Source organism: Pagrus major, chromosome 22 (genome assembly GCF_040436345.1).
Source record: "Pagrus major chromosome 22, Pma_NU_1.0".
NCBI classification, from domain to species: domain Eukaryota; kingdom Metazoa; phylum Chordata; class Actinopteri; order Spariformes; family Sparidae; genus Pagrus; species Pagrus major.
The window spans coordinates 16,958,081-16,976,668 of NC_133236.1; the positions used below are offsets into that span (position 1 = coordinate 16,958,081).

General features: G+C 38.8%; 3 protein-coding genes across 3 annotated transcripts in view; all 3 read right to left on the bottom strand.

The window, feature by feature from the left end:
• zpax1 (zona pellucida protein AX 1) overlaps window positions 1–18,588 on the bottom strand; it is a 91,587-nt gene that overhangs the window by 22,955 nt on the left and 50,044 nt on the right. The window lies entirely within an intron of this gene.
• Window positions 228–9,031, bottom strand: laptm4a (lysosomal protein transmembrane 4 alpha). The gene is made up of 7 exons (XM_073492984.1): window positions 8,815–9,031; window positions 6,033–6,153; window positions 4,284–4,360; window positions 2,786–2,908; window positions 2,362–2,457; window positions 2,106–2,204; window positions 228–1,132 (listed from the first exon to the last, which is right to left on the bottom strand). Exons 1-7 carry the CDS (start codon window positions 8,941–8,943, stop codon window positions 1,058–1,060), a joined length of 720 nt encoding a protein of 239 aa, XP_073349085.1. The 5' UTR covers window positions 8,944–9,031; the 3' UTR covers window positions 228–1,057.
• LOC141017722 (apolipoprotein B-100-like) overlaps window positions 15,761–18,588 on the bottom strand; it is a 37,069-nt gene continuing 34,241 nt past the window's right edge. Inside the window, 1 exon segment of the mRNA XM_073492452.1 lies at window positions 15,761–18,249. Coding sequence (XP_073348553.1) covers window positions 18,118–18,249 — 132 coding nt within the window. The 3' untranslated portion in view covers window positions 15,761–18,117.

Here is an 18,588-nt window from a genome sequence, read left to right on the forward strand (position 1 = left end):
TCATTTTCTTTTACAGTCACTTGTACAGCACTTTGAATTCACTGCATCAGTGCTTGTTTGAATTTACCTCAGCGTATCTGACATGTATGAAAGCAGAGGATGGCGCTGTTTGCAAGTGCATTTTTAAGCAGTAATCGAGATCACAAGTTATTTGTTTTATTATTTTTATTTGCAAACACAGCCGTTCTTGGCTTCCGTAGAATATGAACAAAAGAGTCAAGATGAAATAAATGTTCTGAAACTTTTATTGAAGTCAAATGTTTTTCCACTAGGATAAAATCATATTACCATTAAAGTAACAAGGGGGGGGGGGTTGTTGATAAGCATGCAACTACTAATGATCACAAGACTAGCTGTTTGCTCCAGATGTCAGGTGAGAAAGAAGCAGAGAAAATGATCCATCATCAGTGCCCTCTGCTGTCTGGAAAACTATTCACTAGCTTTGCCAACAAATAAGAGCAGCGGCAAGTGATGGAAATGTCAGGGGTGGTGGTGAACTGAACCACAGCGAAGCTAAATAAATAACAGACAAAAAGTGCTACAGACTCCATCAAGACTGAGCTGGAATAGTCTAGATCTTAATAATCAGGAGGGGAAAAGTAACACAATTCAACAATAAGAGCTATAATAATAAGTGGATTGTCATAATAGCTTTTTTTACACTTCATATATCAATCTATAGATAGGATGGTGCTGGATTGATGATAGCATTTCAAGCAATTTAATTTTCACATGTATCCCTTTTACTAAGACATAAAAAAGGCCAGAGAGGGGGGCTGGTAGTTTCTGTTGCAATTCAAACATCACATTCATTCATTCAGATTTCAGTCTTTCCCACCTTTCTCCTCTCACACCTCCAGGATGCTCTACAGAAACACAGAGGGAAGGGTTGAACAAAACATTTTCAGTGGCCTTACATATACACAGTAGGTCAGAGAGGGAGAGTAGGAGGGAGGATAAGGGCATAGTGGTGTTCAGAAAGGGTTAGTGAGGGAAGGTAGGAATGCATATGGTGGTGTGTGTGCATGTGCATGTGTTTTGGCAACAGGGCTGGTGTTTAAGCGGGCATGTAAGGGGGAGGTGGCTCCTTCTCTGGCATCTTCATCGCCATCTCGTAAGTGGGCAGGATGTACTGAAGAAGAAAGGAAAAAACAAAGCGTCAACGTACAGAAAAACAGACATTTCATATAAAACAGTGATGTTTCTGAAAAAATGCAGATCATAAGAGAGAGTGCTGCAACTAACCACTGTTACCGCCGCCAAAGAGGTTTATGTTTACACCCGTGTCCAGTTGTTTGTTTGTAGAAAGATTAAACAAAAACTACTGAATGGATTGCCACAAAACTTGGATGGAGGATGTGTTTTGGCCCAGAACAGACCCCATTAACTTTTGGTGCAGATCTGGATAAAGGCACGAATCCAGGCATTTCTTTTCTTCACTTTAAAATTGTGAGCTGTTTTTCAAAATGGGAATAATGCATGGCTCTTGATGAAAAAAAAATGGCGAAGGTAGGCGCTCTACTGAGTTTTCATTATCGATTAACCTGATGATTCATTTCTGGGTTCACTGGTCTGCAGAATATTAGAAAATAGTTTTAAAAAATAGTAATCCTCATCATAATTTCACAGGCAATTTTTAAACATGTCAACTTGGTCTTTGGGGAACTGTGTGACATTTTCCATAATTTTATACACCAAACAATTCATCAATTTATTGAGAAAATAATTTGCAGATTAATCTATAACGAAAATAATCATCAGTTTTACCATGAGAGCACTCGTTTGGTGTAAACATTTGTAAAGCATGTGCTCCTGGATCAAGAAAACAACTTTTTGATGCATGAATTTTTTGGTGAAAGTCTGTTAAAGCTGGAGATAATGAGTCTTAAATTGTGCATTATAATTACTTGTAAATGTAGCAAGAATGAATGTTTTCTTCCCGACAAGGTAAAATCCTATGAACAGATACCTTCTCGCTTCTTTTTTTTTGACTGACCTCGTGTGGATGAGATGCCACCTTCTGGTTTAACTTCAGCATTACATATTAGTGCCCAGTGTGTTTTTCTGAATGAAGACATAGTGTATATCTCAGGCAGCTTGCATACCTGAGGAGGGGTCTCAAAGGCAGGGTAGACGGCGATCTCTGGCATGTTCCTGTTGTTGATGTACTTGTAGCAGTTCCACACACAGTTGATCAAATAGGCCTGGAAAGCAAAGTTGAGATTGTGTTTGGAATGGAGTCACCTCTTTACTAAACCCACAGACAGGAAAAAAATCCCTATCATACCATATTAGATTTATTTTTAGATATTTTTTTTTTTAAAGCAACCAGATTTAACTGTGAATAACCAATAATTTCACCTTGAGGATGATGAGGAAGGCAAAGAAGACGAGCACAAAGAGCAGCAGGCAGCTGGAGTCCATAGAGAGGAGGTTGTCCTTGTATGGGAAGTCGGGCTGAGGACGTAAAGAGCAGAAAATAAAAATAAAACCTTTTTGAAAACGTATTCAACTTACGTTGAAAAGTAATCTCAAAATAATTTCATGCAGCTGAATTGATTTTTCAGTTCAGTTTCTATGAACGTGGAATCATATTCTAAATGTCAACAGTGTCCTCTTGTGGGGCAATACATCGTTAATGTTTGCGAATATAAGATTGACTTTAAGCTCAGAATAGCTGTGTGGTTTTTTTGGTTGTATTTGGTAAAAATGAAAACGGTGAGTGTGCTGTCAGGATCCTCTGTTGGTCAGACTGTGGACTATTGGTGGGTCTATTGGCACTGACCAGCTGGTCCAGGTAGTCCTTGATCCTTGGTAGGTAGGTGAGAGAGCTGATGGCCACCAGGCAGCTCAGAGCAAAGTCAAACAGCTGGTAGCAGAAGAATGGGATGAGCCAGCCGTCACGATGCTGAGGAACACAGGTCAAATCATGTTAAGAACAATCATCAAGAAGAGAGATCTTCTATCTGAAACCATTGTGTAAAAGGAACATGTTGCCTCTTTTCAACCTCTTCTCCACACACGTTTCTGTTGATCTCTACAAACTCAACAGATGAGGATGCATTCACAGCCTGAGCAGCAAACAGAAACAAAACACTGTTTTTTTGGTTTTATAGGGGTAGTTTAAAATTCTAACCTTGGTTTTCTTGGTTTTAAATGTCTGACTAGAATTTTCCTGGATTTTTCTGCTTCATGAGGGTTGGGAAGGGGGGGACCTACTGGCTTGTTTGTATTTCTTCTAATCAATCACAATCTTGAGTTTTGCATGTGGGAAGACGACTGCGAGCATTAAAATTCCTAAATTCACACAAAATGAAAGTCAACAACAAGTAATTTGATTAGGTTTGAGCAGTTTGCAACCAGGTTGGAGTTGGGGTAATGTGCCATTTTCAGCATGTAGGTGGTTTGGTTGGAGGTTGTTGGTGCCATTAAGTAGAAAACTTAAGCACGCATACAGCAGAGGGATGAGGAGAATGCTGACTGAAAAAGTCGGGCGATGGCAGGCTTATACCAGCAGTGAACATAGGGCGAGTCAGACTACACAGGCTGTGGCTGCATCATCAGATGTGGTTTGGGATAAATGACAAGAGCCTGCCTACAGAGACAGGGAGTGCTGACATTGTAATTGCAAACACAAACATGTCTGACTGTAACAAATACACAGAGAAGGTTGAAAATCAGCAAAATGGTCCTTTGACTGAGTCACTTAACGAGAATCTGTGAAGCACGGTATACTCTGACCCTGACAAAAATATCCACTTCGATCTCCAGTCCTACATTCTGTTGCTAAGTACTACATATCTTTGGTGTATGATGATGATGTAGGGTAGTCCTCTGGGAAACTAAAGCGCTAACGGGGCTGCCACACTGTATTGGACGTAGGGTATCTACTACAGTTTTGGGAGAGTGTGCTTGCACAGCTAAAGCATAACTTTTGCACTAACTGTGTGTCATACTTTAACTGTGCAATCATCCTAACTAGCAGCTCAATGCAGGGCCACGTCAGAAGGCTATCAAACCTGTCAGTCCTGATGCAATCAGAAAGGCCTGTGAGATAAAAATGACAGGCAGTGAGAACATAGCATCGAGAGCTACACTCCCACTGTCTAGGTATTTTCTGTTGCGTCTTCCTTACCTCTCGACTGTGGAGAAATTATGACACAACTTGAAAGCATTTACAGGATTACATATTTGCATAAGAAGCCGGCACAGCGTGTCAAATAAATTGTATGCTGTCAAAAGAGAATTTTAAAACAGGTGACGTCTCCTCTGTGCACACTTACGGTAATGGCTCCATACACCATCATGGCACTGATAGTGAGCATCAGCAGAGAGATGGCAAATCCAACACAGGCGTTCTCTGTATTAAGACAAAGTGAGAATAAATAAATTAAACAAACGCAGGGAAAGATTTATTAACATTCTAGTCCAGCTTTAGTCCTGATGTATATATCAGTGAGTGTATATTTGCCTGTTCTCTTTGAAGCAGCAGTGATTTGCATACAGTATAAGTGAACTGTCTCCAGGGCTTCTCTCTTCCCAGCTCACTCAATTTTAAAAGGCCAGCTCTGGGGAGCATTAAGCCTCTCCCTCTCAGCTGAGTAGCATTGGTAACGATACAGTGAAACTCGGTCTGGGGTAATTAAAAGGTCTGCATTTCATATCCTCTTTTCCCTCCATCACTCAGACTCTCGCTTCCTCAAACTGTTCAGCCTGTTGCACTGGGGAGAAGATGCTTGTGTGAGAGCTACCGCAGCAATGCGGTCCAGAGATGTTTTTTTTTTGTTATTCAGTAGCCATTGCTCTTGTACAACAACGAAAATACGAAAAGGGTCCTGTATGTTTGTCTTTTTAATGTGTGCGAAACTTATCCTTGTGGATCTTTGTCAGATCTAAATGGGTCACTTTCTTTGGATTTATGTCAGTTTTTTGTTTTACCCGTATTTAATTAAAGGTTTATGATTGGGCAGGGCCAGATGTGTCAAAGTATTTGCTATTTTATATGACGTGTCCAAAATAAGTGAGCTTGAAGACTCTTAACATTTAATCCCCTAATTATTTTCCCTTATAAGTGATGTTTACTGTACTAAATGCCAGCAAATTGTGCATTTTATTACAATTAGTTTTCTTAAGCCAAATGTGACCCTTCAAATAGCTCAAAACTCAAAGATATTTTCTTTACTATCACAAAAGATAAAGACGAGCAGAAAATTGGAGATCTGAAAAACCTGCAACCAGAGAATATTTAACATTTTGTACTGCGTTGCACTGAAACAACAAACTTCACTGGAAATTTAACACTTATAATTACAACACGCATATAAAAATATTAGGTTACGTTCTCACATGTTCTTTTCAACAGTTAAAATAATTTTTAACCGTGGCCTGAATAAAATGGGTGCCGCCTGATGAGCTGCACTAATATGCCAACATGGCCTCTGCGGGCTGTGGACAACCTCCACTGCCCCTGCTGTGTGCTGGCATGAGCCTGCTGTGGGAAGGTCAACCCACCATGGTTGTTTCCCCTCATCTCCCGCTGAGTCACTGTTTCGGAAAAATGAAGAGGCCTTCACCAAGCCAACCAACAAAACGACCGCCAGCGAGAAATAAAAGGCTCTCTGATGGTCCTGGCAGCCCTGCCCTGGCACACATAAACACAAACAGCCTGGACCAACATGAATCCTTGAGGATAAACAAAGCAACGACACCAGTGACACTACACCAATGACAACATTTTCTCTCAACACAGCAGTGCTCTGTTGTCCTCATGAGCTGTTTTGTTTTGCAGTCTGTGGGGAGTTGTGCTCCCTGTGGAAGATGAATCACATGTTCAACCTCGGCATACAGAATACAACACATGGGCTCAGGAAAAAGCAGCTTTACACTAAATCCAATGCAGCGAATATTCAGCGATGCTTCACAGGGGATTCAAAGGGCCCACCATAACAGATGGTGTTTGATGTGTGAACGCTTGTTTTTATAATGACTTTGTTAGCCCTTACAGCAGTTCTTATGGAGATTTGACCGCTTACCAGACATCCTGTCTGAGGCAAAGTAATGGTCGATGACCTCATACTGCAAGTCAATAGTGGGGACGTTCTCTGGGTGGGTCACAGCCACAGTCAGCAGGATGCCCATCAACAGGTTGACGACCTGAGGAGAGGAGGGAGACGAAGAAAGGTTTTTGAAATAGATCCTAGCAGTACTTTCTCATGTCTTACCACATTACTTTTGTATCCTTTACATGAGTAATATTTTCTGAATGTGTTTTAGATTGAATTCCTCCCTCAAAGGTAGCCTTTGGTTTCAGTTCATATCAATTTTGTTGGGAAAAATCAAACAGCTGGGTCATCCACGAGACATGCATGATCACAGTGAACAATTCTTCTCCCGTTTTTGTCAAGGTTACTTCATTGTCATGTGGCGATGCCGTCGTGAGGAGGATCCTTTCAAGCACGAACAGTTGGCCTCTGAGAGATTACATTCACAAGATACAGTGTCGTTGAACTATAAATTTCACAAGACAAGCAAGCAAATGTAAAAAAAAGAAATTTCACATACTGACATGAACTGAAACTGATGGTTATCTGGAAGAGCGGAAAATCTGACTTATTACGTGCTATAAAAAATGGTTGGCAATGTTGGAAAAAGTATGAATTTTAAGTTGACGATGAGTGAGACTGCTTTTTCATTGAGAAAAACTAAAACAAACTGGACCAGAAGTGCACTAAATGAAACAAAAAAATCGATGTCAGGTTTAACACAAACGACAACTTCTTATCTAACATTCATCCAACTTACAAGAGCACAAAACTGAAACTCCTGCAAAGCATGTCTGTCGATGTAGGACAGCCTTAAGTGCAGAAATGTCTTGTGTTGTGGGCAGTCCACTTGTGTTAAACTATTTATGTGTTCTGACAACTTCGAGGAGGGGGGAGCTGGAAAAGCATAAGATAACATTTTCCGGAGAAATTCAATCCTGATGGTTTCAGTGAAACGAACATAATAATAAGAGTTTAACTGGTAGTTAAATGGGTTTCAGCATGTTTCACCTGTACAACCCTAAACGAGTATGGGCAGACTAGACCTAGGAGGAAGCAGCCTCATCTGCCTGACCATCATGAACCATAATTAAAACACTAAAATAAGCTCTCTAGGTCTCAATTTCAAAAACTTTCTTGCACAACATGAAGTCCTTGTGACAGGTGCGTAGGATCAAAAACTCTTGACTGGGAAGCAAACAAAGTGTCCTGCAGTATCCCACTGCTCATCACTGGTACTCGCTTCATTTACAATGTTTCAGTCCTCAAAGCATTGTTAAAGACCGACACGTTGTAAATACAATGAGTACAGAGTGATACACACACGTGGTGTATTCTTTGATTGCTCTGCAGCACTGTTTTCTTTGCAGCTGTCTTAACACCAACCCAACAGGTCTAAAAAGGAAGTGATGCATGAAACTTATATTAACCGCTATAAATCCTATCAGTGGAATTATGGCTGATAAATGGAGGCAATAATATGAAGCCAAATTGCGTTCATCGACTTAACATGTGCAGCTTGCAATATACACAGAGAAGAAAAAGAAGAAGAAGTACAGCGGTTGAAGTTAGGAACTTATTTCTAAAATTAAGGGGAGAAAAAAATTTATTGTCATAAAAAAAAAATCCATATCAGGCATCCATACTTCAAGTTTTAGAAAGTGTCTTTCCTGCAACTGGTCACTTTTCCTGATTGCTGCTTCAAGAGGCTTTAACCATAAAAACCAACACAATGGCAATAATAAATATTCAAAAGGTAAGATGAAAATGTTCAGTGATTTCCCCACGGGGCTCTCCAGGGACTCCACTGGCTGCATTTACAATGGAGCTTTTTAATCATTATTATTATTTCAATAGGCTAAATGTTGTTTTTGAGTTATTCACTTTAATGGTTGGCAGCCTCCACCAGATTTGGGTTGAGGGTCCTATATATAAATATAATTACTTTTGCTGACGGGATGCAATATTTTTAACATAAAACACGTGAGCCGTGTTCCTTTTATTAAAAATATTGCATCCCGTCAGCAAAACTAAAAGGATTTTGTGATGAAACCAAAACCGGGAACTGATGCCGACTCCAGCTGAAAGTAGACTAACTGCCTGACCGAAATGCACAGAGGGCAACGACAGCTACCGTTAGCAACCATTAGCTACTTCACCGCTCCTGTGGAAAACAGCTCCTTTATTTAAACTATAACGACAATCTAAGTGACCGTTTACTGCAAAAGTAAGATTTAGCTGGAAGTAGGCTCCATTTATCAAATGTTACTAACTGTGGATGCCTTTATAGTCGAGCTTGTTATAATTTGACAACCGCTACGCCGAGGAATGTCGCCTAGCTTGCGCTAATGGGCTAACTTTTACCAAACGCTAAGTCAAAATGTCACACATGTTGAAGCTTTGGATAACACACAGGTGCTGGTAACTCGCAGTCACATGTTGCCTGTGGTCGTCTTCGGAGTTTTTCTAACCGCATTTTCAAGGTTGGGCGAGTTGTACCGACCAAAACATTTGGCTAGTCAAAACCTGACGTGAAAGCAGGCTAACGCTAGCGCTCTCAGCATGAAGAGCTAACGGTTATTTTAAAATAGCCAAAACACCTAGCTAACACGGGGATAGCTCACTATAATCAGAATCACTAAATTCACAGGAACTGCTAACACATGCCAAGTTGACATTCTTTACATAACTTTGTACTTAATCGACCTACACACACCAGAAAGCGATGCTAGCTAACGTTAGCCTGCTAGCAGCAATCAACCATTTTACGTACCATGTACCATGTTCCCAGGATGATGGTCCCCGTCCGGACATGGCAACATCCACAACACCTGGTGGTGTACAATCTGTCTCGACTGGGTTTAAAGTGATGCATGTCCTCTACAAGCGTAGGAAGAAACATCGGGAGAGCTGGTTGTGGAGGAGAAAGATCTTCTCGGCATCAACAGACAGCGATCGGACACGGAGGAACGCCCACCACTTCCCTGACTACCTGCGTGACACCGCGGATAAAAACAAACGCTCTGACGGGCCGGAAGAGGCGGGGCCCGGAGGCTTCACTTTGACTGACAGGGAGTTGAGCCAATAGCCGTGAAGAAATTATAATTACGACCAATAGGCTTCGACTCCGGTTGAAGCAAGCTAGATGAAACTTCTCCAGTAAATAAATGAGTTTAGCTTTTAAAACAAAGTCTGAAGCAGTGATGGGATGTAAACTAAGTGTATTTACTCAAGTACAATTTTGAGGTACATGTACTTTACATAAGTATTTCCATTTTCTGCTACTTTACACTTGCACTCTACATTTTGAAGGCACATACTGTACTTTATACTCTGCTACATTTATTCGTCACAGTGGTTAATAGTTACTTTGCAGATTACATGCTGTATCAGAGCCAAACAAGTACATTTTTACACCAATTCTCTTTTTCAGCAATCAGATTTAAAAAACAAAACAAAACACTGATTCTGATAATGACAAAAATGCCGGACCTCGGATCTGATCAATGGTCGACCTGTGGTATGCAGTATATACAGTACATACATGTAAATATATGTATAATTTACTTTTACTTTTTGTACTCAAGTATACTGATATACTGATTTTTATTATTTCACTTTATATGGTGTTAATGGTATATTTGACCAAATAACATTGTATCTAATTAATGACTAATAAAAACATACATGCATCAAGAATGACAGAAACAGGTAAGTAGTATATTACAGCATGCAAATAGCATGTACATGATATCCTCAGTTAAAATTGTGATAAAGCTCGTTTATAAACAATTACAAAGTACAAAAATATTTCATTGCACATATCTAGACCATAAAACATGCTACACTGCAACAGCTGATCATTACCTCATCATTTTCATTTCTTTATTCATTTATTATGGATTATTTAGCCAACTGTAATAGGGTATAACACTAAGGTTTCCCTACTTAACATACAGAATCAAATCATTTTGGTACAACAAAAAATTGAGGTCATTAGTCATGCATGAATCTTTGAAAGGCCCCGTTACACCTGTGTGGAACAGAAGGGAAAAGTCAAGAGGTCTTTTCACAGCAGACACTCTGACTAGCCACAGTAGGAAATGCAAAGGTGTGACTAATAACATTAATTATCTCTGTTCTATTCAAAGCATGCACAATATCAGTGCCCTGAAACGGAGGTAGCTAAATGGTATTCAGCCATCATTTATTTATTTGTCCACCATTAAAAGGGCTATAAAGCATTTTCTGTATGCTCACACTACCCAGAGAGGCGATCTAAACAGGCATAAGCCAAACAAAGTAGGCTCTGTAAAAGATACGGAAGAAACGGAATAGTTTTTTAATCATAAATATAAATAAGTTATCAATGAAGGACAGCAGAGATGTTTGCATTGATAGATAATTACTGTCGTTCCCCATGATGCCCTTACCACCCCCCCAAAAATACAGTATTTCCCATGGTACAGAAATGAGAAAACATTGATTTTAAAACGTGTGGACAGCTAAATGACAATAACTTCATCCCTGTTGTGTCTGTAATAATCTTCGTCTGAAGCCCTCTGCTGACCCAGAACGTATCCTTCATCAGATTTCTTCTGCCATTTGTAGATTAATAATCCTGCCAGTCCAGCTGCGAATATCACTCCTGCGACTCCTCCTGCAATAACACCTGTAAACAATAAAACAACTGACAGTTAGGATACAAATTTATAGTGAATCGCTCTCTTAAATTTAGTGTACCATTATACTGCAAAGCACCTGCAAGGATTTCCTTTCTCTCCAAGAAACCCTTACTGTTTGCCATAACGACAAATCCGCTGTCTTTTGGAGACCAGTGTGAGTTGTCAAAGGTCCGGTCTGAAGAACCCTGAAGACGAAAGAACGAACAGTTGCAAAACTTTATTTCCTGCTCTGTCATCCACATTATAAGGCGAAGAAATAGTGAGATTGTGGAAAAGAAGTCATGTGCCGTACATGGGCAGTATTCTGGGTTCCACCTCCGGCATTTACAGCAAATATTCTGACATCTTTGCTGCTGGAGTCGACCGTGATGTTTTTAATTTCACCTGGTGAGATGCAGAAAAGAGAAACATATTCAGAGGTGGGCAGCGACAGAGACAGCGTCATGGATGAAACTGAACCAGGCAACAATGTCGTCAATCACAGAGCAGATTACAGACATTTCTTATTTCTTCTTATTTATTTATTGACAGCTTAATATCCCTAACCCTGTATGGATGTGATATGATCGGTGTATGGCCTGGCTCTGATTGAACCTTTCGTAACAAGACCAAATATGAAACCAGACTGGCTGCCATATCTAGTTGGACAGTCATAACTGATAAAGAACACACATCAATAAAGTTCGCTGACATGCTTGAAGTCACATACTTTCCTTTTCCTTCAGAGTCGCAGACAGCAACAACACAGGACAAAACGATCGCCAGTTACCTTTCCTTTTCCCAGGTGACCACGTGCCCAGTGGCAGACAAAATTGTGTAGTGATTGGGTTTCATTATTCTGTATCCATTACATTGTGCCATCAATATTTACTCCATAATTATACGCTGAAGTCAGGATACGCTGAAGTCAGTTTAAGTTGCAAACAGCTGTACAGGACACTACAGGGAAGTAGTAGGGCCCTGCTTTGGGGCCAAAAAATTACATATTTTTGGCTGTATCAGAGGAATGTCTGATACTGGTATCAGTGTCTGAACCTAATCACTTTTTGGTACTCAACATTACCTTCTTCTGACCAATCCCCTGAACCAGAACTCTCCAGGTCATATCCTGATCCCTCCAAGTCTTCAGGAAGGCCATAAACCTGTTATCATGGAGAAAAAGCAATATGAATGTTTAAAGAGGCTGAATAACAGCACTGCAATACTGTTCCCTTTTTTTCTATTATCAGGGATATGAAAACAGACAAGAGGTGAATCCAGCCTGTAAAGGTACTTTCTTTAAGAGGGCAATAAAGAAATGAATCATGTCTCAGATACAAAGTCCCACTGAAGAAATACATGCACACAATGCATACTGTGGCTGACAAACCCACAATGACGCAGGTGATCACAGTGTTATCAACAATAAAGTGTAATGAGTAGAGAATACAGCCTGCATTAAATGGTATTATCACTCCACCCATTTGGCAAAGCGGTACAGAAACACAGAACCTTTTGTTAGACATTTGCATTCGTCATGTTCAGAGCGAGTGTTTATAGTTTAGTGTTTGAACAGAACTGTAGCAAAGTTCTCTTCAAGTAAAAAGTCCATATTCTACTTATCAACTTGTATTTGCAGTTTAATATTGTCTTACACATGAGGCATTTAAATTGAGAACTGGATTTTTAGTTGTTCAAAGGTGACAACTATAGATGTTTTACAGCCGGTTTTAAGGCTGGGAGTGAATATTTGATACTCCAAAGATTGTTTAGAGGGCGGTGGAGGAATAAAAATATTTGTTTTGTCAGATAGAGTACTGCTGATTACCCAGAGGGAGGAACAATCTGTCACGAACAGTTATACTGTAAAAGTCCCTGCCAGAAGATAAAATGTGCCTGAGGTACTTCCTGGATCAGGGATATTGGTGTTTGTGCTGCCCAGCTGTGCGCTCCGATAAAGTTTCCCGCTGGAAACAAGCTATCAGGCAGTACGGATCCAGCAAACCTTGTGTTAACTTGTAATTGAACCTAATGAACTAAACTAAACTAACTAAACCAAACTAAACATTTCCATTAATTTATAGATTTAAATGGGAATTCTGTTATTTTTAACCTGGGCTCTTTGTTTTCATTATTTTGTATTTGTATTTTTTTTGTATTTTGTGTAAATGACAAATAACAACAAAATGTTTTGGAGTCCAATAGATCATCTCAGAGGGCAGCCATGACACGAGCTGCGGTGGTTGCAGAGATAATCTTGTGGGCAACTTCGACCATTAAAGTCCCCGTTTTTATCACCGACAGGCTGAGATTGTTATTTCTATTATGGAACATTATGGAAAAGATCCCTTCAAGTTAAAGTTTTGGTTTTTGCATTGCTGATCAGATAAAATAAGCGATTCAAAGACATTACCTGGTATCTGGGAAACTGTGATATCAACTTTTGAGTATTTTCTTCCATTTGTTAGACAAAACAAATGCTAAATAAATATAACAGTTAGCTGCAATCCTAAAAGGATGGACGTTTTAGAGTTAAATCCATTCTGCTGTGGTGGGAAAGGAGGATTCAGCAGATGGAGGTGGCTGCAGCAGACCTGCAGCTGGCCAAAATACAGTGATGGAAAGTAATTAAGTACTGCACTTAAATGTAATTTAGAAGTATTTGTACTTTACATTAGTAGTTCCATTTCACGTTATGTTATACTTCTACCCCACCGCATTTCAGAGGTAAATCTAATACTTTTCATTTCACTACATTTATTTGATATTTAGACCTATTTGACGGCTGTAGTTACTAGTTACTTTAATGATTACGTTTTCACTTTCAAAACACGTTTTAGATTACTTTTTTAGATTACTTATAAAAAGGGAGTACAAAGGGAATGAGGGCATTCTGCATAACGAGTACTTGCAGCCAACTTATTTATGAACTTTCATCAAAGTAAACTTTCGATCGAGTACTTTTACTTGTAATGGAGTATATTTTATATTTTAGTGTGTCAACAGTAGGTCTAATAATGAAATATATTTAATGCTGGAACTACATCTACTTCTATAAAATAAAAATGCTTAAACAATATAAGTAATTTCTAGTAGAAACCCAAAACGCCATTCAGTGATTGATGTCCTCTGCTGAAACACACTGGCTACATCAGTAATGCAATGTCAAGTACTATACTTAAGTACAATTTTGAGGTACTTGTACTTTTCTGCTACTTTATACTTCCACTCCTCTACATTTTGGAGCCAAATACTGTACGTACTCCACTACATTTATTTAATAACTTTAGTTACAGATTGCACACCTCGTCAGAACCAGAGTAGTGCATTTTTAAATTGATTTATTTTATCAGCAACTGGATTAAAAAAAACTGATTACGATAATCAGAAAAATATATTTACAGTTTACAGTCATGTACATACACGTATAAGTTTACTTTTACTTTTGACACAAGTAAATTTATTGCCAGAAAGGTGCTTTAAATACTTTGTGAATTTTATTTCTGAGACTTAAAGACTTTAATAAGTAATATTCTAACATCATATCTATACTTTTTCTCAAGTAGCACCTTGAGGTACTTTCTATAACATTGTTCATAATATCTACAATTCTCTGGAGTTAATATTTTGTCTGAAACTCGAGGTGGGAACAAAAATGTGAGGGCAAGTAGCCATTATTGACCTAAAATAGACATGAAGAAGCAAATGAACATGCAAAATATTCGACTTCTGTAAATTAATTATAGGCAGCTGTACCTGACACTAATTCAGGTTTCAATTAATAAACAAAAACACAAAAGTTAGTAAACAACCAGGTCGTAGATAAACACACCTTGACATGTCTTGGCTAACTTCAGGAAGTGAGAAAGGTGAGTGCAGATTGAGTAACGTCTACACTGTAAAAAAAATGTACGTGTGACAGACTGTAAAATGACTTACCGTCGTGTAAACTGGACGTATTAACACAAAAGTAAAGAATAACGAGGTGATTAAAGGTTTCCTCATGTTTCAGTGGAGTTGGTGTCCGGTTTATTTTGTCCTCTTCCTCTTCACGGACCTTCGCAGGTGCTCTGATTGAACCTCGAGCCTCCGCGGTGCTTCCCAAACCACGCCCACCAATAAATCATGCCGATGACGTGATTACAAGAGACACTGGAGTAAAGTTTTTTTAAATTTCATTATTTATTCTTTTAAATGACGTCTAACCGTATTGTATTTTTTTCTATTTCATTTTTAATCTTACTTTGTTTTGTACATATGTTTTATGTATTATCCGTGTTTCATGTCCTTCATGTAGCTTTATTTTCACTTACATGTGTTTTGTTCGTGCTGCTGTTCTGTTCACCTTACTTCTTTGTAAACTCTTTCCTCTTTTTAATTTTTTTTTTCTTATGAAAGATACTGAAACCACTTCATAAGGTCTCAAGGGTCCACAAAACTTCAATAAATCTCTTGAAATCAAGAACTAAACTGAGTTGCAAGATATTATATGAAGGATTATCAGAAAAATACAACTCGGATCATTTTCTTAACTCAACATAGACATACCACAATATATAGAATAAAGCTACAAAAGTGTGAAAGTATTAAAAACAAAAGTATGTTATGCAAATGGCTCCTCTTACAAATCTTATATTCATTTATATCTTTTCAAGTATTATTATTGATGCATTATGTGTACTGAAGCAGTATGAAGGTGGAGCCGGGAACTACTTTATATTCCTTGTGGTCAGTAATGTAATGTAAGCAGCCTACAGGTACTCAAGTGCTGTACTTGTACTTTAAGTATTTCCATTTTCTGCTACTTTATACGTCCACTCGACTGTACTTTAGAGGCAAATATTACACTTTTACTCCACTACATGTATTTTGATAACTTCAAAATTATTTTATTATGTATAATTTACTTTTACTTGGTTAGATAATGTAGGGCATTTACTTAGGTACTATCCATATGGATGACTTTCACTTAATCTAATTAGCTAAAAACAGCTTAAAGAACAAAAAACTAACAAAAAAAAGACCAAAACATGGGAAAAACCACTACAATGCTGGTCAAATGTTAGAAGAACAGTTTAATCATACATAGTCACAATTCTGCTTCCAAAAATGAGTTTTTTTTTTCTTCATCTAACATCTGGAAATGTACATAAGGCCACCTGAAAATGTACATGACTTTGACAGTGTGACAAAACTCATATGTTCATATTTATATAATTGACAATATTTTACATTGCGTTTGCTTACAAGGTAGTAGCTGTTCCAAAATACAGCACTCTTCTGTACAAAAATAATTCTTGTCATATCCTGTGAAGTTTCCATGGTAGCAGAGAGGACTAAATGCAGCCTCAGTTTTAGTACAGAGTGTTTGTTTTTTTTATCTATTTTTTTTAAACTGTCACACATCAGAAAGACTATCAACAGTGGATGTTACAGCTCTGGTACAAATAGAGGCTGGCCTTTCCCATAGCGGATTAAAAACAAAAATCATGCCGGATTGTGAAGCCGTAAAGTTTTTTTTCTTTAAAATAACACTTGATCAAATAAAACTGTATACATTATATTCAAGGGGAAAGGAGTGATGAATATACACACATCAAAATGCACATTTTTGCCTTTTTCTCCCCAAAAAAGTGTAAAAGACATCCCATTTACAGCATAAACGTTTACAAATGTACAACTGTACAGACGAAATAAAAGCATCACTACAAATTTAGAGCAAGGCCTGTCAAACACCACGACTAGACATTTTTTTTTTTCAATTAAACTAATAATCTTACACTTATTAACTGCACATATACTACATGTATTCTACAATTATTCATATGAAGCAAAGAAGCCATCACTACGAGCATTACAGGTGAATTGTATAGCTTTCGATGGCCCCACCAGCCTCCACCAATGCACTTGCATATCCACCCGAAGGAAAAGAAGAAACTTATAAAACAAAACAAAAACAGAACCATAAAAAAGGTTCTCTCAGCATCCCTTTCTTCAACTCATCCCACTAGTTCTAGTTCATTTCACCTCAGATGTACAAAGCTGGGATAAGCTCCACTTCACAACAGTTTTTTTTTTTTTAAATCAACTACTCTGACCTTCAGGCGGTGGGGGTCCCATCAATGCTGCAAAGCCCCCTACCCAAAAGCAACAAGTTACTCATACATAAAGATGCTATACATCGCTAAACTACTTCTACGCAAGAGATGATTATTCAGTACATAAAGATACCGTTTTCTAGGGCAGTGTTCATCTCAAAACTACAAGACAGATAAGATGTTACACAAAACATGATAAAGAAAAAAATTCATTCCAAGGATTAAAACCTGTCACAGCATGCCAACACATAGCCCACTCCCACCCCCACTATCCCCACAAAAAGCCCGCCCCCCCCCCCCCACTACGGTCAATTCATGTTAAGATTATACCAGGTTACACGCCCGCTGTACAACCCAAACTCATGCTCTGTCTGCATCTATAAGTTAATGGTAGCTTTTATCTTGCATAAACTCCGAGTGATCACCTGGATGAGGGAACGACGGCTCGAATGGGGCTCAGAGGATGCAGCAGCTCAGGTTGGTCAGTCTGTAATAATTAGTACCGAAAACATCAGGTAGGCAAGAAAAAGCCACCACTGGAAAACACCACCCTAGACTGAAGCACCAATCCCCGAAGCCAAGCTCGTAGAAAGCGGTCTCGAAGACCTCTGGGTGACTGTGGCACGTGATACATAGTACTCTCTGTGGACGGAGGGGTTTATATCCATCCATACTATGTAGTGCTATTTGAAAACTAATCCATCAGCTGCTTTGGCATGGGAAAACACTTTTACTGTGCATGAGATAATATATAAATATAATATTCAATTGCCTAGACTTAATTAGAACAGCTGACATAATAAGTCTGGTTACAAAAACAAATGGAATTGTTTCTTTTGTTTAAAAAGGATCACTCAGTTTAGCCTTATAAAATCACTTGCTGGTGTTAATTGTAGGAATTGTAAATTTCAGCAAATGTGTATAAGTTTTTTTTTTCTACAGAGAATTTACAAGGTAAAAAACTAAATGTACAAGATAATATGAAAACCAGTCAAATACATCAATTACATCATTAACAATGGGCTTGTGCTTTACCCAGGAAAAGTCGGCCTGCTGACTGTGCGTCCCCTGGGGTCCACGCTGGGGACCGGCACCAGGGGTGGCAGAGTGGCAGGGCTCAGTTGTCACAGCGTTCTTAGGTGAAGTTGACTTGTCTTTTTTATTTTTTTTTATTTTTGGTAATTCCCCCCAAAAAAAGGGACGACAGAGGGTGTCAAAGGCTAACCCCTATGGCTAAGGAGCGTCTCTCACAGAACAGGGGGTTTGGGGCTCCAACTCCTCCACTTCTTCAGGGGACTGAGGACGTTGATATCACTACATGAGGCCGTTCGTGGGGCCACCGATGGGACCCAGTTCAGATCCGCTCTTCATGTAGTACTTTTCTAGCTTGGCCAGAATGTGCTTCCCGTAGGTGTACTTGCGTAAAGTGGCAATGTGAGGCCGGATCTGAAAAAGGGAGAGACGGCAAAGGTCAGCAAATTCAAACTAGCTTAAGTGATTTTTATTTAAATCAATTACTTGATCTACAACAATGCTGATAGACAAGTTAAGTCATTTTTCAAGCTGCCACACAAGGAGGATTAAAAACACTATCAGGTTAGGACGTGGACATTTTATTGTAATAATGTGACAAGTTTCACGTGATAACGTTACATTAAACATGTAAGAAAGTTACAAAAGAACATTAGACACTCAGATGTACCAACTGAAACCTTCCATCACTTAAATATTGGTTAACAGGTCTTATCGAGTCCGTGTCAGTAAAATGTTCTGATGTTGGAGAAT